General features: G+C 42.8%; 2 protein-coding genes across 3 annotated transcripts; both read right to left on the bottom strand.

Moving 5' to 3' along the window:
* Positions 1 to 173: 173 nt before the first annotated feature.
* On the bottom strand, positions 174 to 7211 carry LOC310877520 (transcription factor Sp3-like). Of its 2 annotated transcripts, none has more exons than XM_083791403.1 (8): positions 6664 to 7211; positions 5658 to 5888; positions 4530 to 5090; positions 4142 to 4336; positions 3423 to 3621; positions 3032 to 3218; positions 2527 to 2723; positions 174 to 1949 (listed from the first exon to the last, which is right to left on the bottom strand). In XM_083791403.1, the coding sequence occupies exons 1-8, from the start codon at positions 6730 to 6732 to the stop codon at positions 1690 to 1692; spliced, it is 1899 nt and encodes a 632-aa protein (XP_083647529.1). In that variant the 5' UTR covers positions 6733 to 7211; the 3' UTR covers positions 174 to 1689. The 2 variants fall into 2 exon arrangements, with proteins under 2 accessions (XP_083647529.1, XP_083647530.1); XM_083791404.1 differs by having other exon boundaries at positions 4530 to 5078.
* A 485-nt stretch (positions 7212 to 7696) lies between these two features.
* Positions 7697 to 13655, bottom strand: LOC310878389 (obg-like ATPase 1). Its single transcript, XM_083792711.1, has 11 exons — positions 13567 to 13655; positions 11305 to 11402; positions 11036 to 11179; positions 10766 to 10893; positions 10337 to 10512; positions 10162 to 10242; positions 9802 to 9899; positions 9430 to 9570; positions 8950 to 9046; positions 8653 to 8775; positions 7697 to 8539 (listed from the first exon to the last, which is right to left on the bottom strand). The coding sequence occupies exons 2-11, from the start codon at positions 11400 to 11402 to the stop codon at positions 8432 to 8434; spliced, it is 1194 nt and encodes a 397-aa protein (XP_083648837.1). The 5' UTR covers positions 13567 to 13655; the 3' UTR covers positions 7697 to 8431.
* Between the last annotated feature and the right edge of the window lie 2734 nt (positions 13656 to 16389).

The following is a 16389-nucleotide window of genomic DNA, read 5'->3' as shown; positions in this document are numbered from 1 at the left end:
GCAGTATTGCTTCGTTTTCAAAATGTAGTTTTCCTGAAAAATGAACATTTTGGAGTTTGGTGGTTTCTTCCTGACAGCAGAGATATACACGCAACAACTTATTTAAAATTGGAGGGGATAAAAAGCTGTTGAGCGGTGTGGGTTTATAACGCATCAACACATTAACTTATTACTGGAAGGTTTCAGACTTTTATTGTGATCCATTTGAAAAAAGGTTTTACAAAAAGTAACATTCAAATTTTACACATTCTTAAAAAAAAAAGAAATCAGTTAAAATAAGGTTTTGATACAACAGATTCCGTTAACTAAATAATGGCTTCTATAAACAATGTGAAAAATAAAGAGAATATACATGTAAATGGATGCTACGAACATGGACAAAACTGAGGGGGAAGAAATGGCATGATTGTTTCCTGACTCGGTGACAAGTCACCAGAATCACACAGAATGGCTTTTGGAAAAATAATTGTAAATCCCATGTCACACCGTGTCCAATTGGAATGTTCCACAAGTCCACAAATTTAATTGTCCATGAGCTGACAATTTGTTGCATATATTTCTCACTGAATCATACGGCAGCATTTTGCATTTGGGTGCATCTTTGTTTTTTCCACTCCCCTGCCACCATACGAAGTTGAAGGTCTCGAGATTGGTGTGTGTAACCATCATTTTCTACGGTTACCAACCAAGGCTTTGTTTTTACAAAAACCCAGACAAGTGTGAAACGCACAACTGAATATAACGTGAATTTACAACAAAGTATGAATGGAAAATGGGGTGAAGAAAAATCATTTAAAATGAAGACACCTCTGACTTAAGGTGAGCACAGCGAACCATGTGCGCTCATCAGGACAGATAACCAGACATTCCGCTGAGAAGAGCAATGTACTTGGAAGAAGTCGCCCCTGTTCAGAGCTATTTGCATTTTTCCAAATCCCAGGAAGTGACAAGACCGCCCCTAAGATAAATTCAAACTGTGTCACCGTCATCCTATTCTGACCTTCAGACAACATAATCTAACTGAAGCAGCATGGCATGAAAACAAACAGGACTGTATTGTGGAAAATAAGTGATTATGTAAGTTATTGCATGTTTTGAGGAGCAGGAATTTCATGCCAGCCATCAGTGCTACAGTCCAGATGTAGATGCCATGCTGCTTCGCATGTAGGGTGTGTCAAAACCACTGCTTTCACGCCTGCTTCGTACACGAGGAGCCCAGCTCTCCAGAGTGAATGATTAAAAAGTCAACTGATCATTCTGGAGAGGTACTCATTCCTCTTCCTAAAACCCCCACCACATTCATCATTTGACAAACACTTTCCCCATTACAGTTACATCATCCACAAAGCTTAAAAAACACATGCACCTCCAGCATTTTATACAAGAGTATGATACAAAATAAGGCATTTCATTGTGTTGAGTATTCGTGTTGCATTTGAGTGTGTGTGTGTGTGCGTATGTGTATGTTTGCGCGTGTGTACATAGCAACCACATTTCACTTTTTTTTGCCCGCTTATAAAAAGACTGCAAAACGAACATAAATTTGTGATAACTCTTACTTAAAATATATATATTTGTCATATATATTTACGTATATATTCATATGTTTAAAAAAAAAAGGGGGGGGGGGGAGCCCGAGGTCCCTGTGATAGGCCAGTTCCTAATATGCGTAGACCACACACCCCCATCTTATTCCATGATGACATTGACCTCACCGGGCGCCACGGTGACCAACTGCAAAGGAATCTCCTGATTGGCTACGAGGTCATGAGTAGTGGTTTGAAGGATGAGTGCGCTTCCGTCAGCAGTGATGATGGCTTCGCCGGGATTCGGAGACGAGGAGACGGCAACTCCCCCTTTTTTGTTCTGGTGAGTCTTAATGTGTTTGGCCAGGTGGTCGCTCCGCATAAACCTCTTTGAGCACTCTGTACACACAAATTTCTTCTCCCCTGTCAGGAAAATATGAATAATTTTACATACACATTCAAGTCATAGCTGCCTAACAGGCTAGTTAACAACACAACACCCATGTCAAATAAAAGTGTTCCATGTATGCTATCCCTGTATTATTTTACAAGTCATGATCTCCCAGTCAAGAATTAATTTCCCCTTGTGCCACCAGATGGTGCAATTATTCACCTACCAGTATCCTCACAGACAGTCAAGTCCCTACTTTACAAGATGGCCTAAGTAAAATAACTATAGATAGGTATGCGTATGCATAAAGTGAGTGGCAAATCGAGTCGTTTAATGCAATCAGATAGGACTTTTCCGTTTGGATGTATGGGCTATCAAGGCTAAGAAAGTAGTATTATGCCACTCCGTGTGCGTTCCCGCATAACTTCCGGGTATGATGATGATGTCATGCGCATACCCTCTATTAAAAAGGTGATGACTTATTTCTGTGGATAAGTCTGTCTGTTAGACCGGAGATGTGCTGACAAAAGAAAAGATGTTTTGAATGCGTGCTTGGTGTAGGTGCTTCTAGTGGTAACGGCGACTTAACAGTTTGCATGTTACTCTCACCTGTATGTGTTCTCCTGTGTCTCTGGAGCTCATCGCTTCTGGTGAACCTCTTTCCACAGAACATCCAGTTGCAGACGAAGGGTCTCTCGCCACTGTGCCAGCGCAGGTGGGCTCGCAGGTGGGACGTTTTCCCATACACCTTCGCACAGCCGGGAATGTGACAAATATGCTGCTTCTTCTTGCCCATGCCTGACCCCCTGTGAGAACAAGGGTTTGAGAAGGTAGATCACCATTGGAAATATGTCTAGCTTGTATCACAAATTCACAACAAACCCACACATCCATAAATTGCTTTTAACTGTCCGTAATGGTGAACAGGATATAAGAATTCATTCTCCTCTTTGTGAATATAATTATTCATTAAATAAGACATGTCTGGAAAAATGTGGTGACATTGTAAATGTGTGTATTCACAGGTACAAAATAGTGCATGAAATCAAAGTTTTGTGCATGTAGATATTTGAATGTGTATTATTTATTTTTTTATATAGTTTGTGGGACCCACCTTCCTCCCGACTCTTTACAGTTGGGGCAGGTACAGGCCACCCTCCGAAGCCTCTTGCCCTCCCCCATCTGTCCGTCCATGTCCTCATCTCCCATCTGGACACGCAGGTTTGACAGGTCACTGGTGTTCAGGGTGGAGTCAGTTAAGTGCCACTCCTCCGAGTCTGGCTCCTCTTTTATATGGATATCTGAGGAAGGCGGAGACATTTTTAAATAAAGAGCATCTATGATTTGTAACTTCTTGCAGTGGGCATGTAAGGATAAAGGCATCAATTTAATTTCCATTCCATGAATTGAATAAATCTTAAAGTAAAACCGTTTAAAAGTTGCTGCAAGGTTTTTACATGGCAGCAATGAAAAATACAGGGAGGGGATGTATGTATGTCCCTTACCCGCTGGACTATTAGCATCCTCTCCCTGTGTGTACTGCACCCCAGTCTGTGTTACTGAGTTGACAGTGACAGTCTGGAGGTTAGGCAGGCTGACCTGTCCTCCCTGGCCCAGTGGGAGTGTCTGGACCGGGGCTAAGGTCAGCTGCTGGCCCTGGCCCTGGGGCAACTGGAGACCCTGGAGAGACTGGACACCCTGAACCTAGAGAAACAAAACAAGAACTTATATGTAAAACTGGTGAGAAAGATGGCATTAAATCTGCCTCACAATTACCCCATCTACACCTTGCATTGAAATTAAATCTGTCGTATGGGTGCATATTACACAAATGCATATTAATGCAAAGTGTAAACTAAACATTGCAATGAGAATGTGGTCAGATCTGCCAGCCCACCACTGGAGCAGGTCTGCCTCATGCCTCACACTGAAGTCCAGAGCTAGATCAGATCTTACAACATCCACATAAGATATCCAGATACAGAGCACATTTTAAAGCAATATGTAACTGGGGTCAATGTGACACGTTTCATTGCACAAGCATCTGCCTCACATGCACTACAATTTAGGCATTTGTCAGATATTATTATCTAGAGCGACTTATAATAAGCAAGGTAATCACATGCAATTATGCACTAAGGACAAAAACAATTTCAGCAACATAAGGGAAATAAGTAGCGATCTATGAATATGTGTTCACGAAAACCCTGAACACTAAATGTACCTGGAAGGTCTGCCATTGGATCTGCCCGGTAGCAGAAACTGTCTGTGCCTGGATGAGGAAGGTTCCAGGGTTGATCAGCTGCACATTTTGTAGAGTCTGACCAGCCGATGTTAGGTCCTGTCCCTGAGATAAATGGGTCTGACCGTCTCCGGAAATGTGCAGGATGGGTTGGGAGAGTGTATTTGAAGTAGACACCTGCAAATAATGTAGGACAGTAAAACAAGCTCAGCCTCTCAAACCTTCTTTTGATTGAATATCAAAGTCAGTAATAAAAGCATACACAACAGTGTGCTCTGGTAAAAAGGCAAAGCAGCTTGAATGAGCAGTCTTTACAATATGTAAATGAAAATTAGAAAAACTGTTGCTGTATTAGTGAAGTTGTTCTAACCTGTATTTGGTGCATGTGGTTGTGGGAGTTGAAGTTTGTGGAGGAGGGGTCAGAGACACCAGCAGACACAGCTGTTGCTTGAGTCAGAACCCCAGTGCCATCAATGGTCTCAGGAAGATGAGAGGAAGTGGAGGAGGAAGTGGTGGTTGGCACGTAGAGCTCTTGGTTAACGCTAGCATGGGTCTTGGCTCTGGTTTCCTGCCCCTGAGTCTCCAGCGATTGGCCGCTCATGATCAACTGACCATCAGCCGTTACACCCGTTGCTATGGGGACTGACTGAGCACCCGTCAACCCTAACGACTCCAAATCCACGCTGTTTATAGGGACGAAGGTTATGTTGCCAGGCAGCCCAGGTACCGTGCTGGTGTACGCTGATCCACCGCTCAATGAGACACACGACTGCGCCTGCGTCAGGAGGTCTGTGGTCGACGATGTGGCAACACTGATACCTAGGTTGCCGTGGCTACCATCAATGAGATGGATGTGTCCCGTGCCATCATCCAATCCCTGCGCTGAAAACCCTGCAAGCGTTCCATCGGCATGTTGGATCTGTGGGATAACCTGGAGATATGGATCAACGATTCTGGTCAATGTGGACTGACTGACGTGTGTTATAGGTTCAATATAGATTGGTCTTCTTCTACTGTTTTTGAGGGGTGCCCCTCCAATGCATGACTTTTGAAATTACGCCATATAGCAGCTAGTCTATGGACTTTTAATGTTTGTTTAGGCCAGGGCATTAAATGATGACGAGTGTTCACACGAGTGTGATCTGTTTTTTAAGGGACGCTAGCCCCTTCTTTAAACAGCTTTGTCCCCACACGTCTCAAGATTTGACATTGACAATGAAAGGGGAATTCAGTTCAAATGTCCGCTAAATCTTGTACCCACATGTCTCAATTTTGCCATTGACAATGAACGGAGAAATTATGTCAGAATTCCGCTAAATATGACGTAAATTAAACAACCAATCTTAGGCAACAGGCATTCTGATTGGCCAGTATGAGATGATACATGATGTATGATGATAAGAGCTGGTAATTCTGCTAAATATGATGTAAATTAAACATCAAAAGATTAAACGCCATTGACATTTAAGGGGAAACGTACGTCACGCTTTTTCTTTACCTGATACTGAATGCCAGACACTCCATTGGCCGAGGCCTCATGCCCAGAGGCTGTAACGTAGATGGGCTGGTTGTGAATACCCCCAAGAGGAAGCACATACTGCCCATTGGACGTGACAATTCCAGAATTTTGTATGTGAAGAACACCGTGGTCTTCCTTCCCAGTTGAGACAGGAGTTAACACCTCCCATCGGTCAGAACCGGTTAGCTGAATAGCGGACATGTCTGTCGTCTGGGAATGAAAATAGAACAGAGTATATGAGAATAGATATAACCATCCCATTCCCCAAGGAAGGAGTGATTAATCAGAGATGGGCTGGGGGAGCAACTCAACTCTGGATGTGATCAAAGGGAGTGTGTCACCCAAGGGAATCAGATAAAAGTGTTCATGTCTGTATATGTAAATCATGGGAACAACATAGCATGAGCATAGACTTTTTTTTGATAGGCTTATAAACAACGACGCACAGACAGCATACTACCAACCCCACCAACGCAGAGCCAAATTGGGCTCTGTAACATCTTCAGTGTTTTAATTCTCCCATTTGTAACTCTTGCGTGTACAACCCTTACTGGTCAATTTGGTTCCCTGATCATTTTAGTACATTCTCAGATTTAGAGGATTTGACGATGTTGCATTAGGAATGGTGGAACGCCAGAGGTGTGTGGGGGATGGGTGAACGAGTGTTACAGTAGTAGAACTACTGTTTTTATATTCGACGTTATTCCACACAAACACAAACCCACACGACCCATGCATCCCCTCAGTCCAAAGGTACACGGGCTATCTTCAGCAAGCCGCCGACCCAAGTGACTGACTCCAGTGTCCTACCCACTATGGGCGGGTTTTAGAGGGGTAAAGTGGGTGGCCGTTATTGAGGGGAACACAGGAAGTATACGGCGTTCACCCCATGCATCAAAACCTTAAAACGTGTGAACTTCATGCTCTCAAAAACATCCAGCAGTCATAGGCTCGGAGAAAGGCGACCTAAAATGTCGGGATATACCTGTGTTTCCGCTCCGCCGCCGTGTTGCAGAAACTCGCTTTGACTGCTGTCCACGTCCGCGGACGCCATTTCTCCTTGTTTCAGTGGCTGCTGCTGTGGCGCTAGCAGAGAGGGGAAACTAGAGCAAAACTCTGTAATCTTCAACTCTTGCCTCCCAGAAAAGCTCGCAAAGCATCCCCACTCTGCAGTCCGAAGGGAGTTGACCGCGAAACTCAACTTTGCAGCGACTATTCCAAAGCGATGTCGACCCAGATTGAATGTTTACTTTGTCAACTCCGCGGCTAGCCAGCTAGCTGGTTAGCTAACCATATCGCTGGAGCTCCAGCAAAAGATTAAAAGACGTAGCGTTGCTCTGCTATAGGTAGCGCAAACTCACCGATTAGTTGTACGCGTCGATGCGCTAAATGTTACGTACCAGTCATATCGTGATCGGTAGTAAATCGGAAGATTATCTGATCAACTAAACTCCGAACATGATTATTTTATCAAAGGCGGGCTAGTGTTGATCGGTGAATTCGGGTCGATTTTTTTTCTATTTTGATTGACGGTGCGGGAAACACAAAAAGGTGGGACTAACAAGCTTGACCGTCAAATTTGCATCACATTACAGGAAGTCCCGCCCTTCTTCTCTAAAGCGATTGGTTGGCTACGTGGATAAGTGAGACATCTATGGCCAACCAAGACGTCAGTCGTTTTATTAAGAAATGAGCGCTTCCTGTTTGTTGTTGGACGAGAACATAGAAGGAATGCAGTCAGTGAAGCCACAAGAGTAATACAAGGAACCAGCTGTGCTGGTCCAAAAAGTTCTGTACTTTTACGAGCCCCTTTGTTTAAATATATCGCGGGACACATTTTCATACAGCCATGTTTATTTGGGTTGGCAGAGAAAAGTTTGTCATTTACCATCAGGAGAGCTCAGCTATCAATAACTACATAATCACATCCGCTCGCCCACATTACTTCACCCCCGTTACCCTCCCCCTCCTTTTAGCATATTGTTCTAATCGCATCAAATACATACTAATTAAATTACACAGATTGTTTTTTCTCTTTATTGGGCTTAGTTGCAGTACATGCATAGGACCTCAGCAGGATCCCTTAAAGAATAAGCGCATTTTTTAAAACAATTCTCCCGTTAGATATCTTTTCAATTCAGTTAATTAAAACAGGGTTGAAATCACCACTTTAAAAAAATGTATTCATATGTTCACTATTTGGCAAAACATCAGGTGGTGAGTGAGGAAATGCATTTCAAGCCATAGTCCTAATCAGGTGATCTTCAGAATTATATGTACCATATCTGCTTATTAATTTCAAAATGTTCTTTTACACAGAGCCTAGTGCAAGAATACAGGATTATACTAAAGACAGACAGTAGTCTCATAGTCCTGCATAGCCAGATGATATTGGTAGGTGGACATCTAATCTGGCTAGGCGAGACAGACAACTCAATTAAGTCTAAAATAATAATATCCCATCCATCCACACTCAGAACAATCCTACCCTTGATCAACAGTGTGTGGTGGATTTTTATTATGTCATATGGGCTATTGAATAGTACAAACTATATTGCAGATTGAAATGTAGGATGGATATTACTAAAATGTTCCTGTGTTCCTCTGAAAGACCTGGCAAAACCCCTTGGCCAACTTAATTGTTTATTGTTTCCGGCAAATTGAAGAGAAGTATGAAAACCAAAAGGCAATAGCTCTCAAGGGCAGGATGGGTCTGTAGTCTTTAGACCCCCCTGATGCAATGTCTTGGCCCATTATTTTTTCTTGGGTGCAGGTGCATTGGGTGTGTTGAATTTGAAAAAGATAATGTCTCCATCCTCCACAGTGTAGGTCTTGCCTTGGTTTCTGTATTTCCCAACAGACTGTCAGAGAGGGAATGAAAATGGAGAGAATATGGCCATTTCGTTATTGGTCAAGAAATGTGTTATTCAGAACGGTGTTGATGCCACATACAGTCCATTTTCAAGACACATACCTTTACCGCATTCTCACTACCCTCCTCTTTGAAGTCGGCAAACTTCATCACCTCAGCCATGATGAAGCCTTTCTCAAAGTCTGTGTGGATCTTTCCTGCAGCCTGGGGTGCCTTGGTTCCGTTCTGTTAGAGCACGATAAAAACATTTAATTCAAAAGTTCAAAAACAATAATTAGCTCATATAAATGTTGATAACATGCAGTACATGGAGCAAGCAAGTACTTGTTATGCGTATGGCGCAAGCAATTGTTATTTCTAATCAATCGTCAAAATTGCTTCATATCACTGGATCCTTACCCTGATGTTCCATGCTCGCACCTCATCTACTCCTGCTGTGAAGAAGTATTCCAGCTGTAACGCTGCATAGCCAGCCTTTATGATCTTAGTCAGCACACTAACAACAAACATGCAACCACACAACAAATGAACCTTGTTAAGCAGGAAAAATATCACCAACATGTTTGACTATATCTGGAGGCTGGACAGACTGCCCCATCTGAAATGTATTTGATAGCAATGTGCCCTCAAAATGGGCAATAGTGTTGCACATTTAACTACAATCCAGGTAAATATGTTTTACTAACATTAGTTTTACAAACACAGGATATGATGTTATTAACCAAAGTGCCAGTCCTCCCTGAGCCAAGCTTGCGCCTAACCGCATACCTGACAATATAATGATTTATACAGCTGCAAAACCAACAGAAGGTTTAGGAGCTGATGTAGGAAAACAAAATAATTCAGTTGTGTATTAGAGGTGTTTGTGAAACATCTCACCTAGCCGTCTTCTGTTCCTCACAGTATTTATTCCTCTCCTCCTCCTCCATCTCCTGCAGTTTAAACTCCACTGCTCCACTCAAAGGAATGACCAGTGCCCCAGGGTCATGGGCATCTACCCATTCTTTGATCTTCGCCAACCTGAAAGAAACAGGAGAACACACTTTGAACTGGCATCCCTATTTTGGACATGTCATTATAGGTGAACATTTTTGCTGTCTGTCATACAACTAAGTACATACTGTGTAGGGCATAAAGGGATTAGGCTACTTCATACTAGGTCAGACACAATATAAATGAGGCTTTGATGTACAAGTGCAAGATGTGCAAACAAACATGTACATACATAAGCCTGGACATGTTAGAACATACCACTTGTTCTTTTTTCTTATGTAGTCTTTCTCTGAGAGATTCACCAGGTAGATCATGGGCTTTGAGGTCAAGAACAGGTATTTGTTCAAAACGTCAATCTGCAGAGACAGCAAAGAGTTAAATCATGCTAAACCTGGCAGGCTACTTAAAAATTACAAAGTACAACGGAGCACAATATCTCAGGTCGTTATCATGGATTTAAAAATATATACATACATGAAATCTTGGGAGAAAGGGGGAAAAATGATTCACAGCATTCCATATTCCACTGGGCTATGGCGCCCACAATGGCTAAAATCACAGCATTACCACAGGTATACACTGGGAGGCCCCAGTTTAAATACACACAGAAAATAATACCTCTTTTTCATTCCAGTCGTGATAAAATCTAACGGGTTTCTTTTCCTCCATCACCCAGTTCTTTATCTTTAACATGATATCCTGCAGCCAGAAAAAAGTAAATGTATGAAATACTCATGAATATTACACACATCATAGATAGGATAGAGATATACATTTTATGACCCAAACATACATATTCAGGCTTGAGTTTCTTGTCTGATCCCCTGACAGCAGCCTTATCCAGTTTATCAAGGATGGGACCAATCATCTCCTCATCCTTCAGCCTCAACTCCTCGTGGATGATCTCAATGTCTCTCACAGGGTCAACATTACCTTCCACGTGGATAATGTCCTCATCATCAAATGCACCTATAATTACACAGTGACATTTTACAAGCCTATAATAGCCCTACATATAAAATTTAAAAAAATATCTCGCATCTACAGTATGTCGCCTATACACTGGAGGCCCAAATTCTACTCTATATACTGTACACACACACACACAAACACAACAAGTTACTCAAGTGAGGTCATAACCCCCCCCCCCCTCCCCTCCCCATATTGCCATATTTCAGTTGTATGCTGCCACACAGGCACTGAATGACTCAATTGATCTTACGGGTCATGTGATAGATGCCATCACAGGCACTGATGTGAGAGAGGAAGGCATTTCCCAGTCCCTGTCCTAGATGAGCTCCCTTCACCAGGCCAGCTATGTCCACAACATTTAGAAATGCTGGCACCTTACTAGAGAGACGAGAGAGAGCACAGGGAGAGGAAGTCACATAAACAGATGGATCATATAAGAAAGATGGCCATCTTATAAATCATCTGTTATGACCAACAAAAAGAGCACAACAGCAATACACTGCAATTACATATAGTATACCTCAGTGGTTTGTGGAACTCGCATAGATAGTCATAGCGTTCATCAGGAATGGGCACCCTGCTCTCATTTGGATCAATTGTGCAGAATGGGAAATTCTCTGCTGCAGCCTGGCTTTTGGTGAGCACATTGAAGAAAGTGGATTTCCTAGTGAAAAAGGTCAGAATCAACGTGTCAATAGCTCCCCTCATCAACTTTGAGTGGCAAAAAACAAACAATGTCATTCATATAGTCGGCATGCTTGACAATGGTGTTCGTGTGTACGTACGTACCCAACATTAGGCAATCCCACAATTCCTATTTTGAGAGAAGTTCCAAACCTTCCAATTATTGGTGGTGGTTTTGGTGCTTCTACCTTCTTTGGAGGCATCTGCAAAAGTTATCAGTTATCAACCATCTTAGGAAAATCTGATACTCCATTCACATTACACCTGAGTAATATTAAGTAATATGGGGGGTGATTAGTGTGTTCGGGGCCCATTGGAAAACCCAATGGCAAGATGTTGCGTTATTGAAAACAAGTACTTGAACAAAATCAGACCCATCTGAATGGAGTGGTGCTGTACTGTACTTGTGCTGTATTACTGTACTCAGTGTACTGTACAAGCCCTCCTCCCTAGCCTGTGTGTTAGGCTGCGCAACAGTGACACTTGGTTCCATGCTCGGACGGACTGACAACCAGCCAGCACACACATTGCTATAGGAGTGGCTAGCACCACTCAAAAATTAAACTGACACTTCACCTGCACATACTTTATTGACAGAATGAGTCATAAGTTGTCTATGGCGGATTTTTATTAAACAAAATCTTGGCAGATAGAACAATGTTGGTGAGTTTAACGTTGTTTAATACAATGAATCAGACAAGACTTTTCTGTTTACATGAATGGGTTGTCAAGGGTTGGTATTGCCAGATAGCAAAAAATAGCACCTAAGAGTTAATTGTGGCTAGATATATGTACAGAATGTTAGCATCATATTACAGGTGTGTAAATGTTATTTTTTAAACATTAGCATCATATGCAGGGGGTCAAACAAGTAGCAGCAGGTACAATGTTTCTAAAAGGTGCTGTTTCAAAAACCAGTTTGTGCAGCATAGAAGGGTAAAAAAAAACCTCAGGCAGACTGTGTTCTAGCCCTCCAAGCAGAACCCAATGGTACTGAAGTTTCTGACTTTTTGACGACACAGACCATTGGGTCCTGTTCCAGCAGTATCCTGCCACCTGGTACGCGGACATACATAAAACATAAACAACGTGGATAACGCCTGTCTGCGCTCTTTGACAACATTTTTTCGTGTGAGGGCTTCTGAATATGTGAAGTATAAGTACCCATACATGCCGCTGCGAATATCTCCTGTGGCGCGAAAGCTGTTAAGTATTTTTTTCTTTGTTTGACCGATTTGGTCGCTTTGATTCTTCTCTTCCTTCCTTGTTTATTGACACCTCATTGTACCGCCTATCTGGCTAGCTAGTGGCGCTATAGCTATGACAGAGCAGATCAGAGGCAGGGACGTAGCCGCACAAGCCAACCGCACACTGGGAGGCGGTACAATAAACGGTAAACAAACAAGAAGAAATAAAGCGACCAAATCGGTCAAACAAAGATTAAAAATACTTAACGGCTTCCGCGCCACAGGAGATATTCGCAGCGGTTTGTATAGGTACTTATAGTTCACGAATTCAGAATAACTTAAACTAAAAAAGGCCGTCAAACGCCGCAGATACGATCTTAGAGAGAATATTTATGTCTGCGTTCCAGAATTCCCATACGAAAATATAGTTATGAGCAGGGACCCTACATAAAACTCATCCAAAATCCCCCGAAAGGGGCTAACTGTGTTCATACCTTGTTCAGTTGTTCAACAGTCTAGAGATTCTACCGTTTCGATTTACCCACTGACCACTACCCTAGACTCTAGAACAGTCACATACATGACATCACTTAACTCTAAAGCAGCCTTTAAAACCAGTACTTATGAGACAATACTTGTCATATATCGCAATATTACTATATCCCAAGTTCCAGATGTTATCCAGACTAATTGTAAGATTGTTATCATTGATATGTTCAATTGCCCAATTTTGCCCAGCCTTAAATTCAATAACACCATGTCAACGGGAAAACAAAAGCTTGCCAAGAGACTGTCTACTCAACATTCTATCAACAGATTACCAAAGATGGGCAGCAGGTATCTTAAATACTACTGAAAAAAATACAACCAGCTGATTCAGGAAATGATGTAAGCCAATCAAGCTTCATTCCCCCAGGTCGGTCTGGGTGTATGGTGGTTTAAGCTAGAAATGAGGTTCCAAACGGAGCTAGGCTAGAAATAGATCCCACTGAAACTTGCTATGCTATACAAAACGTGCAGACTGACTGACAGCATGTTAGCTAGCCAGTTGCTATCTAGTACAAGTCCTACTAAGCAAGACGGAAAACACCAACCAAATCACTGGCCTTACTTGCATTTTCCACAAATAAGCAAACGGTGTCTAAATCCTATTCGATAGGTAGGATATCAATGGCATTACCTTTATATCTGTAGGTAATCCGTGATCTACGTGGTTGATATTTGTTCACCCGGCGGGCTGTTCCCGAGGAAAGGCAAGGCAGAAGGCATACCGGAAGTATTTTGACATGAGAGTACTTTCATTGGTCACTCTGTGTCTGAAACATACTAGTCTCGCGTTACCAGACTGTTGCCTCCGCGATTTCCATAATAGTTGTCTGGCTACGCGGGACCAGAAACTCTGTGTGTGTGTGTGTGTGTGTGTGTGTGTGTGTGTGTGTGTGTGTGTGTGTGTGTGTGTGTGTGTGTGTGTGTGTGTGTGTGTGTGTGTGTGTGTGTGTGTGTGTGTGTGTGTGTGTGTGTGTGTGTGTGTGTGTGTGTGTGTGTGTGTGTGTGTGTGTGTGTGTTTTGATTGATTGATTGAAATCTTTATTAACAGTTTGTAGAATTTACAGTACATTTTAAGCACAAACTCAATACAAAGACTGTCAACTGTGAGTGGACGACCCAATTAAGCATTACACTTGTTTACAACAGGGTCCACATTGTTCAATTCATCAAAACATTTAAAGACATACAAACATTTAGAGACATACAAATAGACATTTCTCTGTAGGTAAAGAACAGAACAGGAATTCATCATATGGGAAGCAAAAAAGGGAAAAGATACTATATACAGTGAGGGAAAATGGGGTGGGGGGGTGGGGGGGATTCAGATTTTACAGAGGCCAGTTTCGAATTGCAGCCATCCGTAGGTGCCCTTTGAGAGCGGTTTTGAAGGAGTCAAGGGATTCACATGTCTTAATGACTGTTGGTAGGGCGTTCCACATTTTGGTGGCATAGGAGCGAAAAGAATTTAGTCCCTTGTTTGTGCCGAATCTGGGTTGTACATGGTTTGTTGCACTCCCTCTGGTGTTGTGGGTGTGGACTTCGTTTACATTAAGGAAGTATTTAGACAGGTACATGGGTATCTTGGTGGTGTATCGAATCTTGTGGACCAGACCCATTGCAAGATGCTGTACTCTGTCGTCGGCCCTAAGCCATCCCAGCCTGTCAAAGTGGGCAGGGGTGAGGTGGGTTCGGGGGGTGAGGCCAAGTAGGAGCCTGACCAGTTTGTTTTGAGAGGTCTGGAGCCTTGTTTTAAGGGCCTTTGAGGTGCTGTGGTACCAAGAGGTGGATGCATAGTCAAAGAAACCTTGTATGAGGGCTCCTGTTAAGGTCTTCAAGGTGTTTTTGCTGACCAGTGAGGAGATCCTGTAAAGGAATCTTGTTCTTTGATTGACTTTTTTGATTACGTTGGTGGCCATTTTATCACCGGAAAGATTGGCCTCCAGGATGGAACCTAGGTAGGTAATTTCATCTTTTCGTGTGATAATATTGTCACCCACTCTAACCAAGAAGCCATCTGCCTTGCTGAGTTTACTCAGTGTGTGTGTGTGTGTGTGTGTGTGTGTGTGTGTGTGTGTGTGTGTGTGTGTGTGTGTGTGTGTGTGTGTGTGTGTGTGTGTGTGTGTGTGTGTGTGTGTGTGTGTGTGTGTGTGTGTGTTATAACCTGATTCCAATTCGTTTGGGTTCCAGTATACTGTACAATAATGATCAGGTAGCTTTTGCAAGAGAGGAGGAGAGATGGGAAATGAAGGTGATTATCCTCAGCGTTGGTTCAGTAAGGGAGACAGACTCTTATCAAAAGAATAGGGAAAGAGGCTAAGGTGGGAGGGAAGCTGTAGGATGGATGAGGTCGGGATAAGAGGAGGCATCAACCATTGGAGAGGCCAAGGTGGATAACTTCATCCACATCACAGCGAGTTTGGAGATTATTGCACAAAGAGACCGTGGCGAGGCAATTACTGTACCATGTATGATGTATCATATGTAGAGAAGGTCCTAAATTTTGTCAGGGGTCATCTCAAGTCGTATGTGAGTGCTCTTCACAGGACCTGTTATGGAAGGTTGTGACCCCTGAGGTCAACAGGGAGCTCTCTTCAGTCCCTGTAGGTCGGACATGCGACAGCAGGTGCTTGGGTCTTGACTGTTTGTAATGGTGGAATTGGGAAATGGGAACCACTGGAGGTGTCTTTCAGACACATACGTGGCCGGTTAAGACCCCCCCCCCCCTGTGGCTCCGACATACGTGGCCAGTTAAGACACATACGTCACGAGATACGTGGCCGGTTAAGACTCACCCGTAGCTTCCGTGTGCGGTTATGGTTATAGGTAGGGTTTGGGGTAGGGTGTCGCCATGTCGGACTATTGCTGTCAGAGGCAGAGCCCTTAATGAGGACATGCAAACTGTCACTTGTATATGTACTATGTAATACACATAAAAAGAGAGTCAAACAACGCACTCCCTATAAAGCTAGCTCACAGCCCCCGAGTGCCCCTCGCCCCCCACTCCATTGTTTCTGTAAATATATCTAGTAGGCCTATTGCATTTAGAGTTGCTGATATGTAATGTAGGCTATTGTATGTACTGTATGACTTGATGAATTGAGAACAAAGGACTGTATCCTTATACAGGAATCTATTCTAGAACAGTGGCTCTCAGAACCTCAGTAAAACTATACCTAAACCTAACCTTAACCCTAAACCTAACCTCAGTAAAACTATGCCTGCGGGATTCATAATCACATCATTGGGTGTTCCAGGGCTTCCCCAGCATGTTCACGATCAATTTAACCTCTTTAATCCCATTTTATACTTCAACTATTCAAAAATAGAAAGAACAAGTGAAAGTTTAGGAATAATTTAGACTTTAAAATAAAAACTCAATTTGGGGGCCCTTGACATGACAATGAATTTAGCCTAAGATTTGAATCCCCTCCAGCAGGTGGCGGTATGTGATTCA

This window comes from Protomyctophum parallelum, assembly GCF_964188405.1.
Source record: "Protomyctophum parallelum genome assembly, chromosome: 20".
Classification (NCBI taxonomy): Eukaryota; Metazoa; Chordata; class Actinopteri; order Myctophiformes; family Myctophidae; genus Protomyctophum; species Protomyctophum parallelum.
Note: the sequence above shows the minus strand (reverse complement) of the source record. Positions and strands in the feature narration are given on the sequence as shown.

What these genes read in the sequence shown, in the direction of transcription:
- LOC310877520 (XM_083791403.1), bottom strand. Translation starts at nt 6,732, where the DNA reads ATGGCGTCCGCGGACGTGGACAGCAGTCAAAGCGAGTTTCTGCAACAC. An exon ending in GCGGCGGAGCGGAAACACAG is followed by an intron (nt 5,889 to 6,663) that starts GTATATCCCGAC and finishes TTTCATTCCCAG; the next exon opens with ACGACAGACATGTCCGCTAT. An exon ending in GGATGCTAATAGTCCAGCGG is followed by an intron (nt 3,219 to 3,422) that starts GTAAGGGACATA and finishes CGCCTTCCTCAG; the next exon opens with ATATCCATATAAAAGAGGAG.
- LOC310878389 (XM_083792711.1), bottom strand. Translation starts at nt 11,402, where the DNA reads ATGCCTCCAAAGAAGGTAGAAGCACCAAAACCACCACCAATAATTGGA. An exon ending in GTGGGATTGCCTAATGTTGG is followed by an intron (nt 11,180 to 11,304) that starts GTACGTACGTAC and finishes CTTTTTCACTAG; the next exon opens with GAAATCCACTTTCTTCAATG. An exon ending in GAGGAACAGAAGACGGCTAG is followed by an intron (nt 9,047 to 9,429) that starts GTGAGATGTTTC and finishes GTTTGTTGTTAG; the next exon opens with TGTGCTGACTAAGATCATAA.